This window comes from Strix uralensis, chromosome 1 (assembly GCF_047716275.1).
Source record: "Strix uralensis isolate ZFMK-TIS-50842 chromosome 1, bStrUra1, whole genome shotgun sequence".
Taxonomy (NCBI): Eukaryota; Metazoa; Chordata; class Aves; order Strigiformes; family Strigidae; genus Strix; species Strix uralensis.
Genome location: NC_133972.1, coordinates 76,920,494 through 76,941,342, shown reverse-complemented (window position 1 = coordinate 76,941,342; position 20,849 = coordinate 76,920,494). Strand labels below are relative to the sequence as shown.

The 20,849-nt window shown below is 42.3% G+C and overlaps 1 protein-coding gene across 7 annotated transcripts in view; it reads left to right on the top strand.

Annotated features, from left to right (window-relative positions):
- PHACTR1 (phosphatase and actin regulator 1) overlaps positions 1 to 20,849 on the top strand; it is a 318,012-nt gene that overhangs the window by 285,672 nt on the left and 11,491 nt on the right. For all 7 annotated transcript variants that reach the window (XM_074871786.1, XM_074871767.1, XM_074871795.1 and 4 more), the window contains 2 exons: positions 7,866 to 7,921; positions 12,873 to 12,934. In XM_074871786.1, the coding sequence (XP_074727887.1) occupies positions 7,866 to 7,921; positions 12,873 to 12,934 (118 nt within the window). The remainder of the gene's footprint in view (positions 1 to 7,865; positions 7,922 to 12,872; positions 12,935 to 20,849) is intronic.

Here is a 20,849-nt window from a genome sequence, read left to right as displayed (position 1 = left end):
GTAAGGCAAATAATGTTTCTAAGGTTTAGCATCTAGATCTTTCCTTCAAAAAAGCATCTTTAAAGACTCTGCTGTAAGTATGTTTGTTCACAGACACAAATCCACATTACTATAGAAAGAAGAGATTTTAAAACAAACCAGACACAAGCCTATAGATAGCAAGCATATCTGTTCAGCTCAGATTGATTTTCGTGGTGCCATTTTATTCAAGGCATTCATGGATTGACCTTGAGCTGTGAATTATGATCTCTTTAGCTTTGCAAAATCAGCTTTTGGTTCAGTGTTATTACCTTTGGAGAAGCAAGTGTCTTCTCACAATGCTGTACAGACAACAGAAGGACAATCGCTAACATTTTTTTCTTTATTACAATGGGTCCTAACATCCATCTGTTTTTTCTGGCATGCTTTAGATTTTCAACCAGCATTTAGTACATTTTTCCCTTTGGATTTCTAGTACTCAAAAATATCCAATTTTTATTGTTCCAAAAATACATTATTGAATTAGATACATAGTAAATTCCCTTCTCTAAAAAAGATTGTTTCCAACTGCTGTTGTTGGATATTTTGTTCTTGGGATTAGGGATAAGAGATTTGAGAATTAATCCTGCAAAGCTCATGTGGTGTGTAACTATCTTAATTTCACCATGCCCTTTGTTTTTAAATCATTTAAACTTGCATGATTGTATTTTATGTGAACAGCCAGCATTTGGCTAAAAGGGTTGAAGCTGATGAAACAGTACAGTAATGAAACAGAAGAGGCTCCATTTTAGATCTGGAGGTGTGAGACATGAGCTTGTGTGATCTTGCAATGTTCCACATATCAGTAGGCGTTTTGCAATTATTGAAAAGGAGGCCGAAATCTGAATTTGTGTGTCTAGCACTCTTTGGCTTTATCTTTAGAAAAGAATAAGAAATTAAGTAATTTCTTGGGAAACTGCAGGTTCCCGCATTGTGATACTGTGGTCTAATGAAAGATTGATGACTTGGGTATGTCATTATTCACACTGTTTCTACTCAGAGTCATAGGACTATCTAGTCATTCCTTTTTTTCCTTTAACAAAATACAGAGTTCATGGCCCAAGATGATTCTGCTTTATTTGGGTATTTTAAAGAAATATGTTCTGTATATGATAGGCAAGACTTTAACTTTATGCAGACATAATGAATTGTCGAAATCTACATTTTGAATATGATTCACTTTCCCCAGGAGACCTAATCAGGGCAGCCTGTTCTTTCTTGGGGAGCTTGTAACTTTCCCAAGAGTAAATCAAAATCATAATAAATCAATCCCTCAGCTGAATCAGAAAAGACTGCATTATGTGAGCTATGAGTCAAAAATGGATTCCCATGGGCTAAAGAATGAGAAAACAAATTGGTCAGGTTTAGAGTTTTAAACAAAGGGCCAGCTTGGTTATATTTTTCACTATCCACAGATGCTTGAGCAAGCAGAAAATTTGCTGATTAGTTTTCCTAAAAATCCTCACCACAATCTAGACTAGGCAGAGCTTTAAAGTTTATATTGAAACTGTTTCTCAACACAAAACCAAGTCTGGGATAAGCATAATTTCGGGGGTAGTGAAAGACTGCTTAGAGCCTAAATTAAAATCTAAATAATTTTGGTTCAAAATATGATTTTCCTGCAGAGCCCAGCTGGATAGATGACTGCAGATGTGTTACGGGAACTGTTATCTGGTTGGTTCACATGCCAGGCTGCTCTGTATTTCTTGTGGTGCACTAGGAAGAGCTGCTGAGCAAAAGCATTGCCTCTCTCCTCCAGGATATGGGATTGTTGTAGCTATCCTTGACCAGGTGGTCCAGTCCAGGGAACAAACTGGGATGCTGAGGCAGCAGAAGTACCTTGCCTATGAGGCACCCTCAGAAAGTACTTAGATCTTCAACTGATACTTACCAGTTTTTAAATTTTCACCAAAATCAAGCACTTCCTACCAAGATTGTCTAACTAGTTCTCATCTAAACTCTGTCTCAGTGGTGCTTCACCCATTTTCCCCAGGATGAACAGGGGTCTCTGCCCATTTTGGTCTGCTCTAGTCATTGCCACAGGCTTCTTTATAGCTGCAGAAGAACCACCATCTCCCAGGGGCTGAATGTTTAAAATCAACAGGGAAATGGAGAGCAGTCATTACATGGTAACTGAATTGTGGCAAACACTCCTTATGGTTTTATTGCCTTAATTTCTCAGGAAAAAGAATTATAAGGCATATTATGATGACTGTTACCAGGAGACTTGTCACACAGGAAAGAGAGCTTAAAGAAAGAGATAAGGTATCCTACAGATTAGCCAACATCTTAATGGAGTCTAGTATAGGAATTTTAATGGTGTAAAACTCGTACATTTGCTTCTTTGGGTAGGGATTTTCTATTCAATATGCCTTCAGTTTATTCACTCATTGATAAAACTGGTTTTAATCCAATTTTATAAATCCTGTTAGGAGAAAGATAGTTCTCTGTAGACTCTGAAGTCTGGCTGGCAATATCTGGGCTGATACTTCAGAGAAAGTGAAGGCTTACAAGTATTTTTTGCTCATTGTGCAGTGACATAAGGAAAGGAGGTAGTTCATTCCTTCCTTCTGCTAACAGTTAGTCAGCAGAAGCAATACAAGATTTTCTTCTCCTCCATTTTTCTCTTCCAATTTTCTGTACTTGGCGTGGGAGTGCAAAGAGCCCCTGGTAGCCTATACTTCATCATTATTGCTTTGCTATCAGCATTGTTATCGGGGAAGGCAAGCTAAATTAAGCAACATTAAGACTCTTTACTCCCATTGAATTTTCCTCGTGTCGAATTATATAGCTGATGTAAATCAGTGCAGTTCTACTGACTTCAGTCGTGCTCATTTATGCCAACTAAAAAGCAATGTGACAAGTAGTTCTTTGTAGCAGCTGGCATCTCACGTGCTCAGCTCAGATTTACTCCTCTCTTAGAGCAATCTCTAGAGTGGTCTGAACCCGGTTGCAACTGAGTAACAAGATTTGCATCTACAGAATAAATTCATGAGTTGCCCCAGAGGTTATGCCCCACTGTGCTCAGAAGTTGTTTTACATCAGGGTGACCTATATCATCAGGAAGAGCTGTAGGAACATGACTGGGCTCCAAGATGTTTTGGTGATGTTCTGGACACCTCACCATACTGCTGCGTGCCCTGTTGTGACCACCTGTGACCTGTTTGCCCATCAGCCCTGCTCGTGGGTCACACACACAAGATGTCACCATTCAAGCGCTGGAGAGCTGCTGGGTTCTGCCTCTTGTATCTGCAAACACTCAGAGTTAATAAGCCTGGCAAGTATACGGGGCATCATTTTCCAGTGAGCCCTGTACTATATCCAGCCATTATACTTACAGATGACCCCATACAAAGCTCTTAAGTTTTATTGTCCTCTGGGCAAAGGCAAAGATGAATTCCTGGTACCCAGAAAACACATATCCAGCACCATCCTGTTCACATAACAACGAGTGGGATGGCTCTGTCGCAGAGCTCATCCACAACAAAAAAAGGGATGAAGGAGAAAAAACCCATGACTCCTAGTAGGGGACAGCCTAGGCAGCCAGGAGCGCCTTTACTTCAAAGGTGCTACCAGACAAAAGGGCTGCAAGAATATGACCCTCAGCTCCACAACTAGTTGGCCACTGTCCTGAGAGCCCTCTGGGTATGGCCACATTGCAGAGCAGAGTAAGCATCACTGTGTGGGCTCTTCATCTAAGTGTTTTGAATTGCCTGGGGAGATGTACAGCTAGTTTTTCCTTTTATTGCTCCTGCAGGACGCTGCCACATGGAGCAGAAACTTCTCATTCTGAAGTCTCAATTTGCTGGGCAAGCTCCAAACAGTAACATCCATCAGTGAAGATGCTGCCTTTCTTTCCTTTTGCTTCCTGAAGAGATTACACGCCCACCAGCCAATATTTTAAGTCTAATTGATTCTGCATGATTGTCCCTCCAGCCCCCAAACTCCTCATCCACTATGACATGCCCAGCCCAGCCCAGAGCAGATTCAAAAAGCAAAAACCAAACCCAAACAAAAAGACTCCACCACACAATGTCCTTACGAAGAGCTGCTCAGGTCTTGTATAGTTCTAGCACAAGGAGTGTGGTGCATTTTCATCATGCAGGGAATTAATTCAGAAAATTGGTTTGCTGTCAAGTTTATCTTTGTAAATGTGAGCAAAGTGTTTTATTTTTCACCGACAATCTCATTTGGATATTGTTTTTTCAGTGAAATCCTAGCAGGGCTTTCTTTATGTCACCATAAATCTTAGGAAGGTTTTCTTTGTAGTAAAACCTTTGTCAGTGTATTTGCAAAACTGCTATTAACAATACTGCACAAACATTGAAGTATAAACCAGGCAATACATTGCAAAGCGCAAATTACAAAAACTTTCCTATCCCCTTGAATGCCCAAAGCTTATTGCAAAACTGCATGAATGGCACAGTGAAGGTCAAGCATGTTCACACAAGAGATTTTAGATACAGAAAGTGCTGTTAAAGGTTGTTACCTTTTATGGTCTGTCTTGTCTGTTCCTTGGTTAGACACTTATAGTTGTACAGCTCCATGAAACAGCCAGAGTAACCTTCCTTATCAACAGCAGCACCACACGTCCCACTCAATTCTTACAGTTTTCGCAAGCAGATCTGTTCTTTGCTGTTGCACCAGGCTCCTTCCTCACCTCCACCTTCTCCTGTTTATTCTGATTGTGCTGCTAATGAGACACTTGTTTCCTGACCTCTGGCCTCCTGACAGCCTCGTGCAGCCCCTGAGATGTTAAATTAAATAAGGCACAGCAGCAATCAAACTACTGAAATCAACCTCTGCAAGATAGGTGGGCATCATTAATATTTTTTATTCTGGGCAGCACAGGAGGGAAGGTAGAAGAGGGGAGGTATCAAGCCTGGTGTTTGCCAAGATCAGAACGGCACACTGGAGATGGTATACTGAAATTTGGTGGGAAAAAACCTGTATCTTTGCAGCCATGGTAACAAAGCAATAGCTGCTTACGTTTCTTGATTTACAGGATCGGTAACTAGTATCAAGATTTTCAAAGATGGCAATGTTTACAGCTGTTCAACATCTGGCAAACCTAGAAGTTAAGAGGCAAGAAAAAAGAACTAAAATGAAGCTGTTCTGAGGAACTGGTGGAGTTGTTTGTAAAGCCCAAAGATAGTTTAGGGGCAGAAGTAACTGTAGCAGCAAGAGAAGAAATGAAATTAAAAGAGCAAGAGACCAAGAAATTAAATAATTGTGAGAGCTTGGAAGCAAAGGGCTGGGGAAGGGGCTGGTTTGATGGAGGAGATCATCAAGGAGGGACTCACAATGAGGAAGCAGGAGCAAGCTCAATCAGACCGAAAGGACGATGGAAATGGGGATGTAGCAGCAGTTTATGGAGATGAAAGCAAACACTGGTACTGGAGGCCAGGCATCTCCACAGCTTCTATTCATTACCTTTTTTATCTTCCAGCTGTGCTTCACTGCTTGCACTGGAAGGACTGGTCATGATTCTGTTACACTACAAGGGTACCTTATCTTTTCCTACTGACTAAGTCTTGCTGTTAAAAATTCTTGGCTTTGTAAGAGTGCTGAAGCGATCGACAACCTGTGAATGCAGATAGCTTCAGATCTCCAGATTGTAGCTATCAAAAGTACCGTGGCTTTTTTCTGCCATGTGAGTGCATCACCTGAAAATGATGGAGCACACTGCAGCCTGAAAAAAGTGGATTATGGGATCCATAAAATAATTTGATTCTCAAAGGGGAACACAGGTCACAGGTATTCCTGGCTGGCTTTCACTAGAGGCTCTGCCAGGCAGCATGGAGAAGAATCCCACAGTCTATAGGTCTCTGAGCAGTACAGAAGTATAGGGTGCGTATAATACCAAGGGCATACTTGGAGGAAATCTGTCCTCTTCTGTGGAAGTAATGACACAGTGAAGTGAAAGCTGTGTTTCAATGCATCTACTTCATGGCAGGTACCCCAGTAAACACATGGAAAACTTGGTCCTTTTTGTGAATCACTTATGCAGATAGATGAAACTTCTACGTTTTCTTGGAAAGGGGAGGACCTTTTCAGCAGCATTCTCTTCAGACTAATTTCTCCTTTTACTTGTTATTTGATGTTTGTTTCTATAGAAGCAGCCTCACACTAGATGGCTGGAGTCCATCCTTAGCATCCCTCTGATGCATTCTCTTGAAAAGCATCACGATGTGGTGGATTAAAAACATTGTGCAACTCAATTCCTGCAGACACAAATGGTGGGGCTAAGAGTGGCTACTTTTTGTCTTTGATTCTCACGTGCTGCTAGAAATAAAGTTGTTTTAATTGCTTCATAGTCCTAAGGTGAAGTCTCCCATTAGCGACAGCTACTGTATCTTAAATAGATGGTAATAACAAGCACTTGAATAGGACTTTCTGTCTTCAGAGTACTTTGCAAACATTCTTTAATCTGAATTAAGGATGAGTTTCTGTCCCTTTCAACACTTTTCCAGTAAGATAAATGTTCAATCTGCCATGGGAAAGAGACAAAGCTAATGACTCCAAATTCTCCACTGGAATAGGGCCATGTTCTTCTGTTTTGTTTTCGTGACGTAAAGTGGCCCCAAAGGACGTATGACTGGTGGAAGTCTGGAGGCTATATGAAGTCAGATGCCTGTAACGCTTCTGCCTTCATACAGTGGGTGTGCCCTTCAGCCCTGTACAACATGCACGATGTGAGGGGCAGGGATATTGAACTGGTGCTCAGGTGAGCTCCTGGCTCTGGAGAAGGCTGGTGGGGGATGTGTGCACATCTCTGAGCAGCGGCTCAGCCCATCTGCTGTGAGGAGCCGTTGTCAGACATCCCTCATCCAGCCCTGCAGGGATATACCCATTGGAGTGAGCTTCTGTGCCCCGGGTCAGGGGAAGCATTCATTGCAGAAGATGAAGCCACGCAGCCGGCATTCATGTCACGTTTTCTATCAGTACCCAGTACCTTGCAGAGGAACTGATGATCCAGCTGGCAGAGACTGGGGCCCCCAAGTTGGGAACGTCTTTGAATGACCACATCTGAAGGAAGAGGAGGCTCTGTCCTGTCACTGGCATCATTGACAAAACTCCCATTGACTCAGAGGAGAGTATGAGGAGGCCCAACAGTGCTGACTTCTGATGTCATCTCCCTGGTTTACTTGTCCAAAGACCCCTTTGTGCTTCTCTCCCTTGCTTTGTATTCTGAATATTCGGACCATTTCTATGCTCAGGGTCCCCGTTTGTAATTAGATTGCGGTTTTTGTGACCCTATTACATACAGGTTGACTAGCAAGTCACGCTGATCCTTCAATATAAGATTTAATAAAAGCCATGAGAGGGGGCGGAGGAAAGTGAGGGTGCAGAGGAGGAGGAGGGCTGCTATTGTTCTGCCCTCAGCACTGCCAAACTATCCCTTGTTTTTTCTGTGGACTGTCTGTGTGTTCAAACGCTGTTTGAACAAATGGGGCACAAGCCAGGAGGCTGGCAAGAGGGCAGCAAGAGGGTTAGCTGGGTCTTAGCTAGAAATACTTGTGCGAGTCAGGAAGCAGGCATGGGAGGAAGGAAATTAAGTGGAGACATCTGTGTGGCTTAGCTTTCAGCAGCTCTGCCTGGGGTAGGGGTGGGAGAGTCATGCCTAAGATGACATAACGTATTTTGTCTTTCATGAGTTGAAAACAGAGGAAACTGCAAAAGCGAAGCATGGTCTGTGTCACGCATGGTCCGGGCGTACCAAGTACATAATGGAGCAGTGTCAGTGCTTTCTGCTCTGCCTTTCACACCCCAAAATAACTCCTCAAGGCAGAGAACTAAGGAGAATGTGATATGGTCCAAAAACTGATCTTGGACTTTTTTCGCAGACGACTGAGCCAGAGACCAACTGCTGAAGAATTGGAGCAGAGGAACATACTGAAACGTAAGTCCTGATACTGCTGACATTTAACCTTAAGCCAGCTAGTTTAGGTTAAGTTTAGGTGTGTGTTAGGTGTTTTTTATAAAACATCGACTATTCTGTATGTGCATCATTAATAATAATAAAGTGCATCGTCAATGCAAATAAGTGTGCAAGTCTGTGCAAGTCTGTAGCAACATCTAGAGCTGCAGAATAAATTTTTTAAAATCAGAGTGAGTGAAAAGCCTTTATGCAGCTCTTACATGGATGAGCATCCTATTATAAGTTAGTAAAGACATTAGGGCATGGCTTGATTAGTTTTCCTAAAAATCTTCACAGCAATCTAGACTAGGTGGAGCCTTTGTTCAATTAAAAAAATAAGCCAATGTGACTCAGTGTTATTTCCCTGAAATGTTCCCCTGAAACTCTTCTTTAAATCAGCCAAAAACTCACTGGTAGATCCTCAAAATGTGAAATGATATTTTAAAGGGACAAAATACTATTTAGAGACCCTGATCTGAATTAAGTCAGTGTATACATTGCCACCAGTTCCAAGGGAAGCAGGACTGAGTCTAGCATGAATCTCATAATCACATGAATGATAGGAAAAAAATGAGAGTTTCTTTACTCACATTGAAGTGGTTTGAATATTTAAAAAAAAAAAAAGCTTTGGAAACAAAAATCAAAAGAAACAAAAAAAAGTTCTTCTTTTTTTAAGTTAGTAAATGCATCATTCTGGGGAAATTTTTAATACTACAGAAAAAAGTATTCCTGAATGGTACCTTATACATGATATCTCCTTAGGTAGGTCCATAATTTACCTTCTCTTATTGTTCAAATAACTGCATTGTACAGAATCATAAAGATGTGGTAGTAAAAGATTAATTCTCTGAAAATTAACAAAATTGATTGATTAAAAACTTCAAAATCAAATTCCTAACAAGTTAACGATAGTGTTAACTCTCAGCAGGGTTTTTTCATCCGTTCTTGTTATGACACGTGGCAGACAAAGAGAAAGAGAGAGACACCACTGTCAGTGCCAAGAGGCAAAAAGACTGGACAGCAGAGCGGCATGGGCGAGCCTGAGGCTACCAGAAAAGCCATTTGTTTGGGGCCAGCCCAAACTGTGCTCTGACCGTCTACTCCTAACTCCTGTGACTGGCTACTGGAGGAAGTCAGGGGCAGAACCTGGGGAAATAGGTGGCACATCCAGATATGATTGTCTCATGGCGGGTAGCAGAACAACCTGAGGGAGGGGGAACCTGCGACGTGACTGATGCCAGGCTCAGGCAAGGAAGGACAGAGGCCAATTCTCTGGGCAGCTCGTGTTGTCATCCCGGGACTTATGAACAAACGTGTCATGCACCACCTGGCACTGGTGCATGACCAGTAAACACCGCCCTGGCACTGGTGAGGGGGGAGGGTGCGGGTCTTGGGCAGCTGCTTTGGTAGCAGTGTTTGAACCAGCATTGGCAGAGAGGCTACACCTACAGCGCTGGGTGCCTTGCAGAGATTCCTAAAGGTCATGTGGCCAAGTGCAGCAGTCACATAGCGACCTGAAGATGTCTTACGTTTCAGAGGAATTATCCCCTGAGTCACATCAGTTTCTTTTTTAATTGAATAAAGGCTCTTAAATGACATGGATGCATTTGAAAAGACTACCCTGAATCCAGAACCATATTGTGTTTCCTAAATGAAATTTTTGTAGCTTGGTTCCTAAGCACAGATCTGCCCCAAAACATGTGTGTCTTGGTAGACAAACAACTTTATAATTACAGGAAAAAATAATGTGTTTCCAAGGCATCCCAACTGTTGGTGAAACACAGCGGGAAAGGAACAAAAAATTAAAATAGTTACTTAATTAAAAAAAAGAAAGCATAAAATGCTCCACCCTTAAACAAGTAAATATAAATAGTGTCTGGTTTGCACATCACTTTGTGTCCTTTCCCTAGACTTATGTGAAGGAGAATTGTAATGGAGCCTAGAGGAAAAGAGACATAGGAAGCAATAATGAAAAGAGTGTAAATTCTCTGCATAAGCAGGTCAATCAATTTGCAAAAACCCAGTCCAGAGCACGTGCACACACACACAAACAAAAAAAAAGAAAACCCAGCAAGCTCCCAAGTAGACTAAATAGGATTTCCTCTGCAGTTAAAACTGAAATCTCCTTGATGCAATTGTCATGTCTGGTACCATGATGTTCCTGTTACATGTGTAACCACATTATTGCCCATTCTGACAGAAGAAATGAGGCAAAATGTGGTTGGATAGCTAGTCTTTATATATGAAGCGATCACTTCCGAGCTTCATGCTGCTGCAATAGTTATGAGGTGGTCATCTTTATTGAATTATAAGGGCAAAGCATCCATTGCACAAGTTCCACTATTTGCTGGTAACAACTGTAAGATTACAGCAGCCACAGCAAAGAAACAGAGACCAGGGCACTGGTGCTTGAAGGGTCCTTCACTGAAGTGTACCCAATTCATTGACTCTTATTTAAGTCAAAGGCATGTAGTGAGAGGAGTCCAGACCTTCAGGGTTAGCGTGAAGACTAAAGAACACTTTTTGCAGTTAATACTTGCTGGCCATGTTTATGAGGAAGGATGCCTCGGTTTCCCTCATGCACCAGCCCTGTGCCACTTCTCAGATGGATGCAAGTAGTTCAGCTGACAGCCTGGCACATTCAGGGTTGCATAAATTCCTCACAAAAATGATGGTTAGGTAGGTGCTGAAGGTCTGAGACTGAACTGGGGGACATTTCACACTGGCACAGAAATCAGGCCTGAAAATCACACCCACACACATCCACCCTCACATGCGCCAGTCTAGAGAAACAGACTGTCTCCTGAGCACATAAGATAAAATAAAGCAACAGTTTTGTAGCTTCATAAGATTGGCATGACTTAACTAACTTTAAAGAAATAGCTAAAACAAAGTCACTTTCTGGTTTTGGAGGAAAATGTGTTTCTAATTCCCAGCTTTTCACCTGACTGAGGTCTTCAGCCTGCCTGGCTGTCTCTGAAGGTGGGTAGCTGGGCTGAGAAGTGAGGAGAAAAGAAAGACATTGTATGCCAAGTACAAATATGAATGGCCGTAACTAAGTTTTATACATAGCTTCTCGGCTGCTTGCAGTTCTACCCTGACTCTGTGTGGGCTCTGTTTAGCGCTGTGTCTCTCTGGCTTAATCTTACAAGGATTTATTAGTGGCTCTGCTCCTGAAAGTAGGCATTTGCAGGACGAGCTCCTCCAAATTTGAGACACAAAGGGAAGAACAAAATGTCTAGAGAAGCAATTGCTAGAAGAGAATCCAGCCCAGTAGAGACAGGAACCACTGAAAAAGGAAAAAGTTATTTATCAGCATACGTGTTCCAGTTACCATTTAAAAAGCCATTTGTGTCTCCCTGATGTCTTCTGTTCTTTCTACTCTAGTATCAGTTTACTTCCTCCTGAAAATGTAAACAGTATTTTTGGTAAAATGGCATTTAAAGATCAGAAGTGCATTGTAAAACATCGTAACATTGACTGGGTCTTTGTCCACTTTGGTAGAGATTTCCCATTCCTGCTGAAGTCAGTGAGCAGTTGTGATAGACCTGTCAGCTCTACTGTCCTGGGCAGCAAGAAACCTGGCTTCCAGCTGAGCCCTCCTCACCTGCTGAGACACTTCTGTGCTCTCTGAACCTTAGCGCCTATTTCTGTGTGGAGAAGGCCCCAATTTTGAATGCACTGGTTTGAAATGTTGCATCTCCTCCATGGTGGGGGGACTTCCATTGGGTTAGGACCTGCTTATATTATTTTTGGCTTGTCCCAGTTGGTTAGTGGGAGTGCTGACCTGTGCTGTCATGGCTGAAGAAGTTATGGCTGGCAGTTTGTTACTGCCGCTCTGCCAGAGGTGCCTGCTTCTCCCATGGGATCAGCGGAGAGGAACGTGGGATTCCCCCTTGGGTTTAATTCAGTCCAAAGTTGGACATTTTAAATCAAGCCACCTATCCCATACTGGCCTTTGAGTTCCATAATCTCCCCTGCAGAGAGTTACTCCTGCCTGAGCTAGGCCTTATTTGAGTGAAAAAACAGATCACATCAGGGGCACAGGGTACTTGTTGGAAAAGCTGATGAGTTGTGTTTGCTCTCATCTGTTATGCATGAGTGTGATTGGAGTAAGGAGCAGTTCAGCTGTAAAGCAGGGGAAATGGATCCTAACTGATGGAGGAGCTGAGTACCTAGAAACCTGGGCTTTTAGTGACTTTCAGTAAAGTTCAGCGCAAAGACATGCACAACTGCCTGCTCCTAAGTTGAAGAAGAGTTAGTGTACTCAAATGTTATTGTCCTCTTGAGGGATAACGATTGAGTCTTGCCCTGGTAAGAACTTGTAACATGTGATCTTTAGGCTTAATGTTGAAAGTGAATTGCCCTGGGATGTGCTTTTATGCTCCAGTGTGATGCTGTGAAGGCACATGATGGAAGGACTCTCTCCTTACTCTCCTCAGGTCATGGGATGTTGTAGATTTTGCCTAGCAGCCCTATTCTGAGGTTTTTTTTCCGTTCTCTCCAAAGAGTAGCTGTGAGAAATTATTCTGTAGATGGGGAAAAAAAAAAAAAGCCTGTCTTTCTTTTCCAATCATTGACCTTGCAGCCTCACAGAATCCAAGTGTATCGTAGCTGAACCCCCTGAGGCCACTCGGCCTGTGGGCAGGGAGATAAGGGTTTCTGAAGAGCTGGCTCACTGCCTGGCCCTTCTAGAAAGTGACACACATGAAGAGGTGCCAACACAGGAAAAGGAAGGAGTCTGTAGATGTTTTATGAAGTGTGTGAAGAAGTGCGGTAGCTACGGATCAAGAAAGTTCACCAGCCCCAGAGGGACATGCTGTGCATCAGAGAGGTCCTGAAACATTAATATACTGATGGAGAGGCTTATTTTGTTGCATACTGTGCATGCCTAATGAGTCCACAGCCTGAGATCCTTGTAAATCTTTTACAGCCCGGAACGAGCAAGAGGAGCAGGAGGAAAAACGAGAGATAAAGAGAAGATTAACACGTAAGGTGAGAAGCAATTATGACACTACTGTAACTTTCTCCCTGCTGCACAGTTGCTTGCCTTTTTCCTTTTCCTCAGCATCATTTTCAAAAGTGGAGTGTGAAAACAAATCTTAAATCTTTAAAACAAATCACCAATGTTATAGGGTGTAAGTCCACAGAGAGTGAAGGGAACTACTTTGCAGTCTATTGCTGGTAACATTTTGAAACAGGACAAAAGAAGATCTAGTCTTAATAACCAAAGAAGCTTTGAACAGTGAAGGATAGAGAGCCTAGCATTGGTCTAATCCTGCTCCCTGTAAATGTCATGGCCTCTGCAGCCATTACCAAAAGAGCAAAGTTAAAACAATGCTGATTCCATTTGAAAATTCCACCTAAAAAAAGCATAAAACTGGGAAATAAACTTTTTCTGGAAAGGGAAATTGTCACTTGAGACATTTAAACTAAATAGAAGTACTCGCAAAATGGTGTATAGTACAAAAACCAATCTTGTATTGGCAGTGAAGGACAAGCAAAACAGCATAGTTTGGTTTTGGTTTTCCTCCCATTTGAAAGTCATTTACTCTTAAAACTGAAGAACAATCATTTCAGATAAACACATTCAGTTTCACAGCTGGTGTAAATGTCTACAGATATCCCAACATACATAGCCAACAATCCATCCTGTTATTGCAGATAAACTTTATTTCATCACTGACATATTTCCTGTCTCCAGAGGTGGAGAAAGCCCCCTAAAAACTCACATGCTTATTAAGCAGCACCAATCCCTTCCTGTACATTTTTAGGTGGCTTCGTCTTTTTGACCTATGTGATCACAAGCTTTCATAGTATAAATAATGACAAGGAAAGGGCTGTAAATATACATGGAAAGGGCTGGATTGCTTTCATTTGTGGTTAAAAATCTCATGCCTTATTCTCAGCTCACATAAATCAGCAGAGTTCTTGGTCACCAACGGGGGGATACTGCTGTTGTTTGCAGGAGCTAAGATTGCGGGCCAGAGAGCTGTAATATTATTTTTAAAACACTTACATTCCTGACAACAATGGCCGGGATGGTCTCATATCCCCTTGTAGCACTGCTTGAAAGAAAAGATCCTAACTGCATTGCAGATGTTTCATGGGACGTGCTCTGCAGAAAGGCTAGAAATACCATTTTACCAGGCTTTCGATTTCACTGTACATTGAAGGGTAAACACGTACAGGAATCCAATCCAAAGCTTGATGCCATTTGATGAACGGTTGTAATAGATAAAAAGCAAAGCTACCCTTACCCAGTCTGCTGCCTAAGAAGTGAGGAGTTGCTAACTCAGCCAGCGTTATCGGTGCACAGTTCCCATCCTCTGCTATTTTGTATGAAAGGTACAAAGCACATGAATTGTCTGGTGCAGGCAGAGGCCACAGCCACATGCTCAGCTAAAACACCCAGGCTGCTATAGCATCGCAGCAGTGTCGGCTCCCTGAAACCTCAGCAGTTGTCTATGAGATTCCTTTCTTTGTCTTATTTGCACTTTTAAGTAGGAACAACGGTGAGAGCAGCATCAGTCTGAGCCCCTGGCAGTCAGCTCTTTAATGTTCATACCCCTGTTCCCGGCCACATTCCTTTTAGCCTTTTTTGGCTTCTTCCCTAGTAAAGATCCCTGACATTTGTGAGGTTGGTAGCAACATGACTCAGCATTGTTTGACTTTGATTATCCTTTTAAACTGTTGTAAATTGTTCTAGTGACATATGTAATTTTAACGAAAGAACCACAGGCCTGGTCTAACAACAAATTTTGTTCTCGCCTACCAAACGTACTGTCATAAAAGCTCAGAAATCTCTAGAGGAAAGAAGTGAATAAAGTGTGCAAGCGGATAGATAACAACTAGAAATGCCAACCAGCTAGTGAATCCTGCTAAAATTGTTGTTATTCCCCAGCCCTGTCTTTCATGAGCATGTCCCAGATGTGCCATTGTGTCTGCAGCAGAGTGGCAGACTCTTTCTGTCGATTTGTACTGAAGTCTTATTACCAAACGATGTTAAACCTCAGATCAAGCAGAAGTTTAATTGAGCACGGCAAGTGTTTTGCCCAGCAGACCTTTCTGTTTGCACTGAGTTTTAACGCACACACATGCCCACAGGGTAGATTCAACATAAGGAAGGTATGCCGCGTTGCCTCCTCATAACCACGTGTAGTTGGTAATAAGAAGGGAAGGGGGTTTTGCAGAAGCTGCTGACAAGACTTTTGACCTTGCACTATAGAAACTGCTACTGGCGCTGATTTTTTTGGTGGCATCATTCCAACTCCAAGGGAACAACCCGCTTCATCCATTAAAAAGCTGTTCTTAAAATTCCTTCAGTGCTGACATTTTGTTACAGTATTATGATGATAAGTTGTAACATGACATGCTGTAATAAGTAAGATTACCTTGCTAGGTCTAGATGCCTTATTAAAGTCAGCAATAAATATTCAGTTGAATTCATCATCTGGACAGGCAATTTCTAAAAAAAATTTTTTTTAAATCAGGTGACTTATAGTGAGCTGCCCCTTTAAGCACTTTTTATCCTCTCAGACTCATGTAATTGCATATTAACTGGGGATAGGGAATAGCTGCCATTCAAAGAACAAAATGAAGGTAAATGCTGTTTGGTAAAGTTTCTCTGTAGCTCATGTCCGTTCTGCCTGAGAAAGGAGAGATGAAGCGTATTTGCCTGTCACCTGAGATGCCCGTCGATGGGTTCTGCACATCCATCACTCCTGTGCTCCCTCTCCCTGCCCCTCGGGGGGCACCGAGCAGCTTTGGGCACATGGGCTTGCCTCATTTGAGTGGAGGGACATGAGGATTAGGAAGGGTTTTCTTCTGAGCACTGGTCTTGGCCCACAAACCCATTCCAGGAATATTAATGTGCAGAGGCCCTCTGGGAGAAGTGTTGCAAGTGGGTCCCCTCCACAAGAACTGGTTCCCCAGGAATTACTATTAAGAATCTATCCTCTCTGAACTGCGGTGAATTTGGCTGAGCACGAAGCAATGAACACAAGCCTGAACTTCCCCTGAGGATTTCCATTACAGAGAGAGAATCGTAGCCTGGATTAACAGAACACGTTACAAATCACTTGCAAAGAGGAATAAAACTTTTCTTTTCCTACCTTCTCTTCTCTCAAATAGCATCATGCTCCCCATTTCCCAGAGCTGTTTACTACTTCCTATACCCCACTGTCAATAGCTAATTTTTCCTGGAGGTCTTGCTCCAAAACTAAAAATCTTGTAGCTGTAATATTAACAGCCAAAATGATAAGGTGTGACTGTTTCTTAAAATCCATGCAATAATCTGAAATCATTATTCCCATTAAATTCCTGCCCTGGAACAACTTAAACTCTCCATTCACTGATGCCTCACTGGGAAATGTCTCGCTGTTCAATCTTTTCTTTAGTTGACCTCTGCTGGCTTGCATCAGCAGAGGCTGTTCAAAATAATGAACCTTGAGAGAGGTGGGACTCATCAGAGGGAGGTGAGAGGGAGGCAGGGGGGAGGGGAAAGGTCAGAGAAGAAAAAAGGTTAGTGGCTAATTTGGATTAACTGCATTTATAGTCAGAGGGAAAGGTCTTCAGGGCATTTTCATCACACCCTGCTCCTATGTCTTACCACAAAAGGTGAGGAGCAAAGGAGAGAGGAAGTTGTGTGCACTGCTAATTAGGATCTGTAATTTTTCACTTTGGTTTCTTCCTTAAATAACAACCATAACATTTTAACGAGGTTACAAAGCAGGCAGTGATGGAGTGACAAGACAACAAGCTTCATTGTGACTGAAGTGGAGCAAACTCAGCATTTTGGATTTGACTAAATCCCGAGACCAGACTGGCAAGAGTGCATCCCGCTCCACTTTACTTGGTGGTGGTGCTTGGGTTTGCTTCATTTCCCATGCCGAGAACAAAGGGGTTTGTGTTAAACCGTCCCTTGCAAATTGGCTTAGTGTCAAAGCTTGAAACATGCCCATTTTTATCTCCAGTGATACAGAGGAAAACTTGACCTCCCGTGACGAGACATGAGAGGTGCTGTCCTCATTTACACTGCTTTTGCATTAATACAATCCCATTTACTTTGAAAGGGATTTTTGCCCTGGTTCACATTCACATAACAAGGTCACTCGCCATAAAGTTATCCTGCTCCCTCAGCTCTCAAGTCTTCACAAATAGGTAAATAGAAATGTGTATGCCCAGGTGGCAAACCCAGAAAAAGTCCAAACACCCACGTGCACATCCCTTTGACATTAACAGAAGTAAGTAAAACAGGGTCCAGCTCAGTGAGTAAGATCCCTTTCCCCCAGCTTGGAGCACCACCACCTTGTGCAGGCAGTCGTGTCATGTCCTTGACCGTGTCCTTTACTGTAGTTTCGAACGTGCCCTATTCTTTCTGCCTTTTAGAAGAAGCAGAGCTCACTCACAGGTGTTGCCCAAGAAGGACTGCGTAGCGTTAACCAGTTTTGACCCGAGAGACCGCAGCTCACAGGTCATAAAAATAAACTCCAAGGTGATACCTCAGGTGAGCTGTGCCCTCAGCGTGAACAGACATTGAACTGACACCTACAGTGGAGCCACTTAGAGTCTGCTCTGCAAAGCTGTTTCCCCAGCTATTTAAGAGTTAAGGGTGCTGGGTAGCCCAGACATACTGAGAGACCCTCGTGCTTAGCAGCTCACAAGAAGTCTCTGCAATGGCATGAGAAAGAGGCAGGGGAGTTTGTTAACTGTTCCGATAATGTGGCTTTAATTAATTGCTTTTAGAAAACCACTCAGTGTGGTTGTCCCTCTCTTTACATTTAGTATGATCAGATTGGCACTTTGGTTTAATCTACTGAATATATTTTGTGTGTGTGTATTTATGTAAATATATGTAGATTTATATATGTAAATATATGTAGATTTATGGCTACACATGAACTATATGCTACAAGCTGTGGATTTCAGGACTTTTTCACAGCCAGGGCACTGGCACAAGAGTCGGTGCATCTTTTTTCTGTTCATAGCTCTGCCCCAGGTGTCCTGGGTCACCTTGAGCTTGTTGCCCAGTCTCTGTGCTTCTGTTGTTCCAAATGCTCTGTGGGGTGTATAAGTACCTGAAATTGCACTGGTTGTTGGTTTCTGAAGCAAAGGCAGGGCATCTAAAAATAATATACAGTAATAGTTGTATGACTTCAGAGGAAGAGAAGAAGCAGGTTTTAGTCTGTCTTATGTTCAGTTGCACCTAAGAATAAAAAATGCACATTAACACCGAAGTTTCATAATGTGCTTATGCCCTTGAAATATTTTCACGTATAATTCAGTGCACCGTTGTTCACACCCACTGATGGGTTGCAGTGAGTTTCAGTGCTGTAAAATGTGCAGGTGATGCACCTCGTTTGATTTTTGTGCATTTACAAACATGAGAACTTACCTCAGATGTGTTTCATTTCATCATGTGACCCTTCACATTTACCATCATTTCTTTGATTTTAACCTGCACCCAGCACACCAAGGAAGCCAGATTAGCTGTTTAAGACCCAGTGCAGCATTGAGGTAAATACCAGCAATGAATTCACATTGCCAGCAGAAGCACCACCACCTCTGTGGCAGTTGATGCTCTTGCCTTCTTGACACCAGCTAGACAACAGCCTGGCACAGCACGTTTCAGTGTATCAACAGCCACCTGCCTTCTCCTTTGTACAACTTGCTAATCACTTCGATTAGCACAACCGTGAAAGCCGACTAATGTCAAGGGCTGACAGAAGCTGTGAAATAGAGCCAGTCATTTTTTAAAAGTCCTCTTCCAGCTTGGAAAGCTTGTAGGAGTTCCTGCTTCCCTTGTAGCCATTTAGAAACACAGAGTTTAATTCACAGGATTTCATATTTTGTTGGTGTCATCATACTCCATGTAATAAGACATTTTATTTTTCAAAAAATTCCATTCTAATCTGAAACAACATTTAGGCTATGTCCTAAAATGATAAAAGCTGAGAAATGCACAGGTAATATTGGTGATTCATCCTTAATTCATGTTATTGTGAGGAAAGAAGCAGTTGATGCAAGTAGAGATGGAGGCTCACCCTTATATTTGAATTTTTTAGGTGTAGTCATAATATTATTTCAGCATAAAGATTCTCTATTCCCATAGTCAGGGGTTAGGTTTTAAATAATCGGAAGCAAAATTCTGCTGTGCTATGTGAATAATAATGTATCAGCTGCTAACAAACCTGCAGTTCCTAGTACTAGGGTTGCTAGAAAAACCTACTGATTTGAAATCACATTCAAGATGAGTTGCAGGACAGAGAGAAGCCTCACTCATGGTGTGACTGTGATTATACTCGAAGTGTGGTATAGCACTTTGGTTTTCTTGCTTTTGTTAAAAGCCTGTCTACTAATTGCAGTGTGTATTTGCCTTGCAGGTGACTTAGATGTAGGTATCAGGGCTGCAGGCTGAAGAGGCAATTCTGTTCCATTTTTAAATCTATATGTGTTTTGATCTACTTATTGTGCCCTCTGGCTTTTCTGACATGGTACTCTAGCTCAGAGATACATTTATCCTGTTGTCTGAAAAAAGCCAAAAAAGTTATGCCTGTTGTGGATGTATATTGCTTTTTTAAAAAAAGGTCCCCAAAAAATGTAGTCTTGAGTTCAGAAAGGCATGTTTCTTACTAACCTCACTGCATACATGCTGTTCGGCTGACCTGAGCATGGCTGGCCTGAATGTGGTGTACCAAAGGGGGCTTTTCCTGAGAAGCTTTTGGAAGAAATTGGAGGAATGTTGTGTGACGCCCACCTGCAGAGCAGCTCACCCTAGGAAACTTAATGCATCCCACAGAAGAAGGTAGTTGTGAGAAAACTCTGTAGTTTTAAGATCTTTGCAATATTCAGATGATTAGAAATTGTTGTTTTTCAAACCAGCAAGGAGTTTTTCCCCCTATTAAACATCGTAATTTACCCTAAAATGGCTTTGGAGACAACACATGAACTGCTGAGCTGAGACTTGACTGATGCCAGCTGTCCTAGGCAAGGGCATTACATGGCAGAGCGTAGAGTTGTGCTCCCAGTTACACTTTCTTTCCATAATTTCTCTGCATTTGGTGGGTGCAAAATGGCTGGGCTGCAGCCAGAAAGGGCAGAACCCGATTCCTGTCCTCCTGAGCATCTCACAGATGGGACACTAGTGCAGCTCTGCAGACTCTCTACAAGAGGTGTTTGAACCCAGTTTGTGAATGCATGCTCAGGGCTAATCAGTGTAAGGAGAGCAGTCCCATTGTCACCTCCCATCACAACCATGTTTTCTAAAAAGAGGAGAGGCAACCATCCATACCAAGAACAAGCACACAGGAATTTAAAGCCAGAGGCAGGATGGGGCAGTGGAGCTATCCTGTGTCAGCACCCAAATGCTGGAGAAAGGTGGGATTTTTCACCCTCCACTTAGCATCCTGGCTGTTTTGAATCTTAATTCTCCCTGGAAGATGAAATGTAGGGAACTGAGATACTTAATTTGGGAGGAAGGTGGAATTGCATGTCAGCATTCCGGAGCCTAAGTAACTTTGCAGAATAGAGTCTTAGGCATTTTATGAAATATTTAGACCTTTCACTATTCGCAAGGGGTGAAGTATTGCAAAACACATCTATTTATAGTGAGTGGGAATAGTATGATATACTGTGTAGCTAATTGTTAGCAGGATATTATTTTTCCTGATACATCATGATTGCAAATGTTTCACTCTAATAGTGAAACTTTTGCAGCTAATGTACAGCCACATGCACACATATATGTAGCACCTTCTTCAGAAACAGTTGTGTAATTGCTTTTGACATTAACCAGCATGCTGTGCATCCAAAGAGAATTGATCCCTGAAAGCCAATTCCTGTCCCCAGCCATGTAACTGGCTGCATGATACGTGGACTACCAGCACACTACTGTTTCTAATTTGAGAGG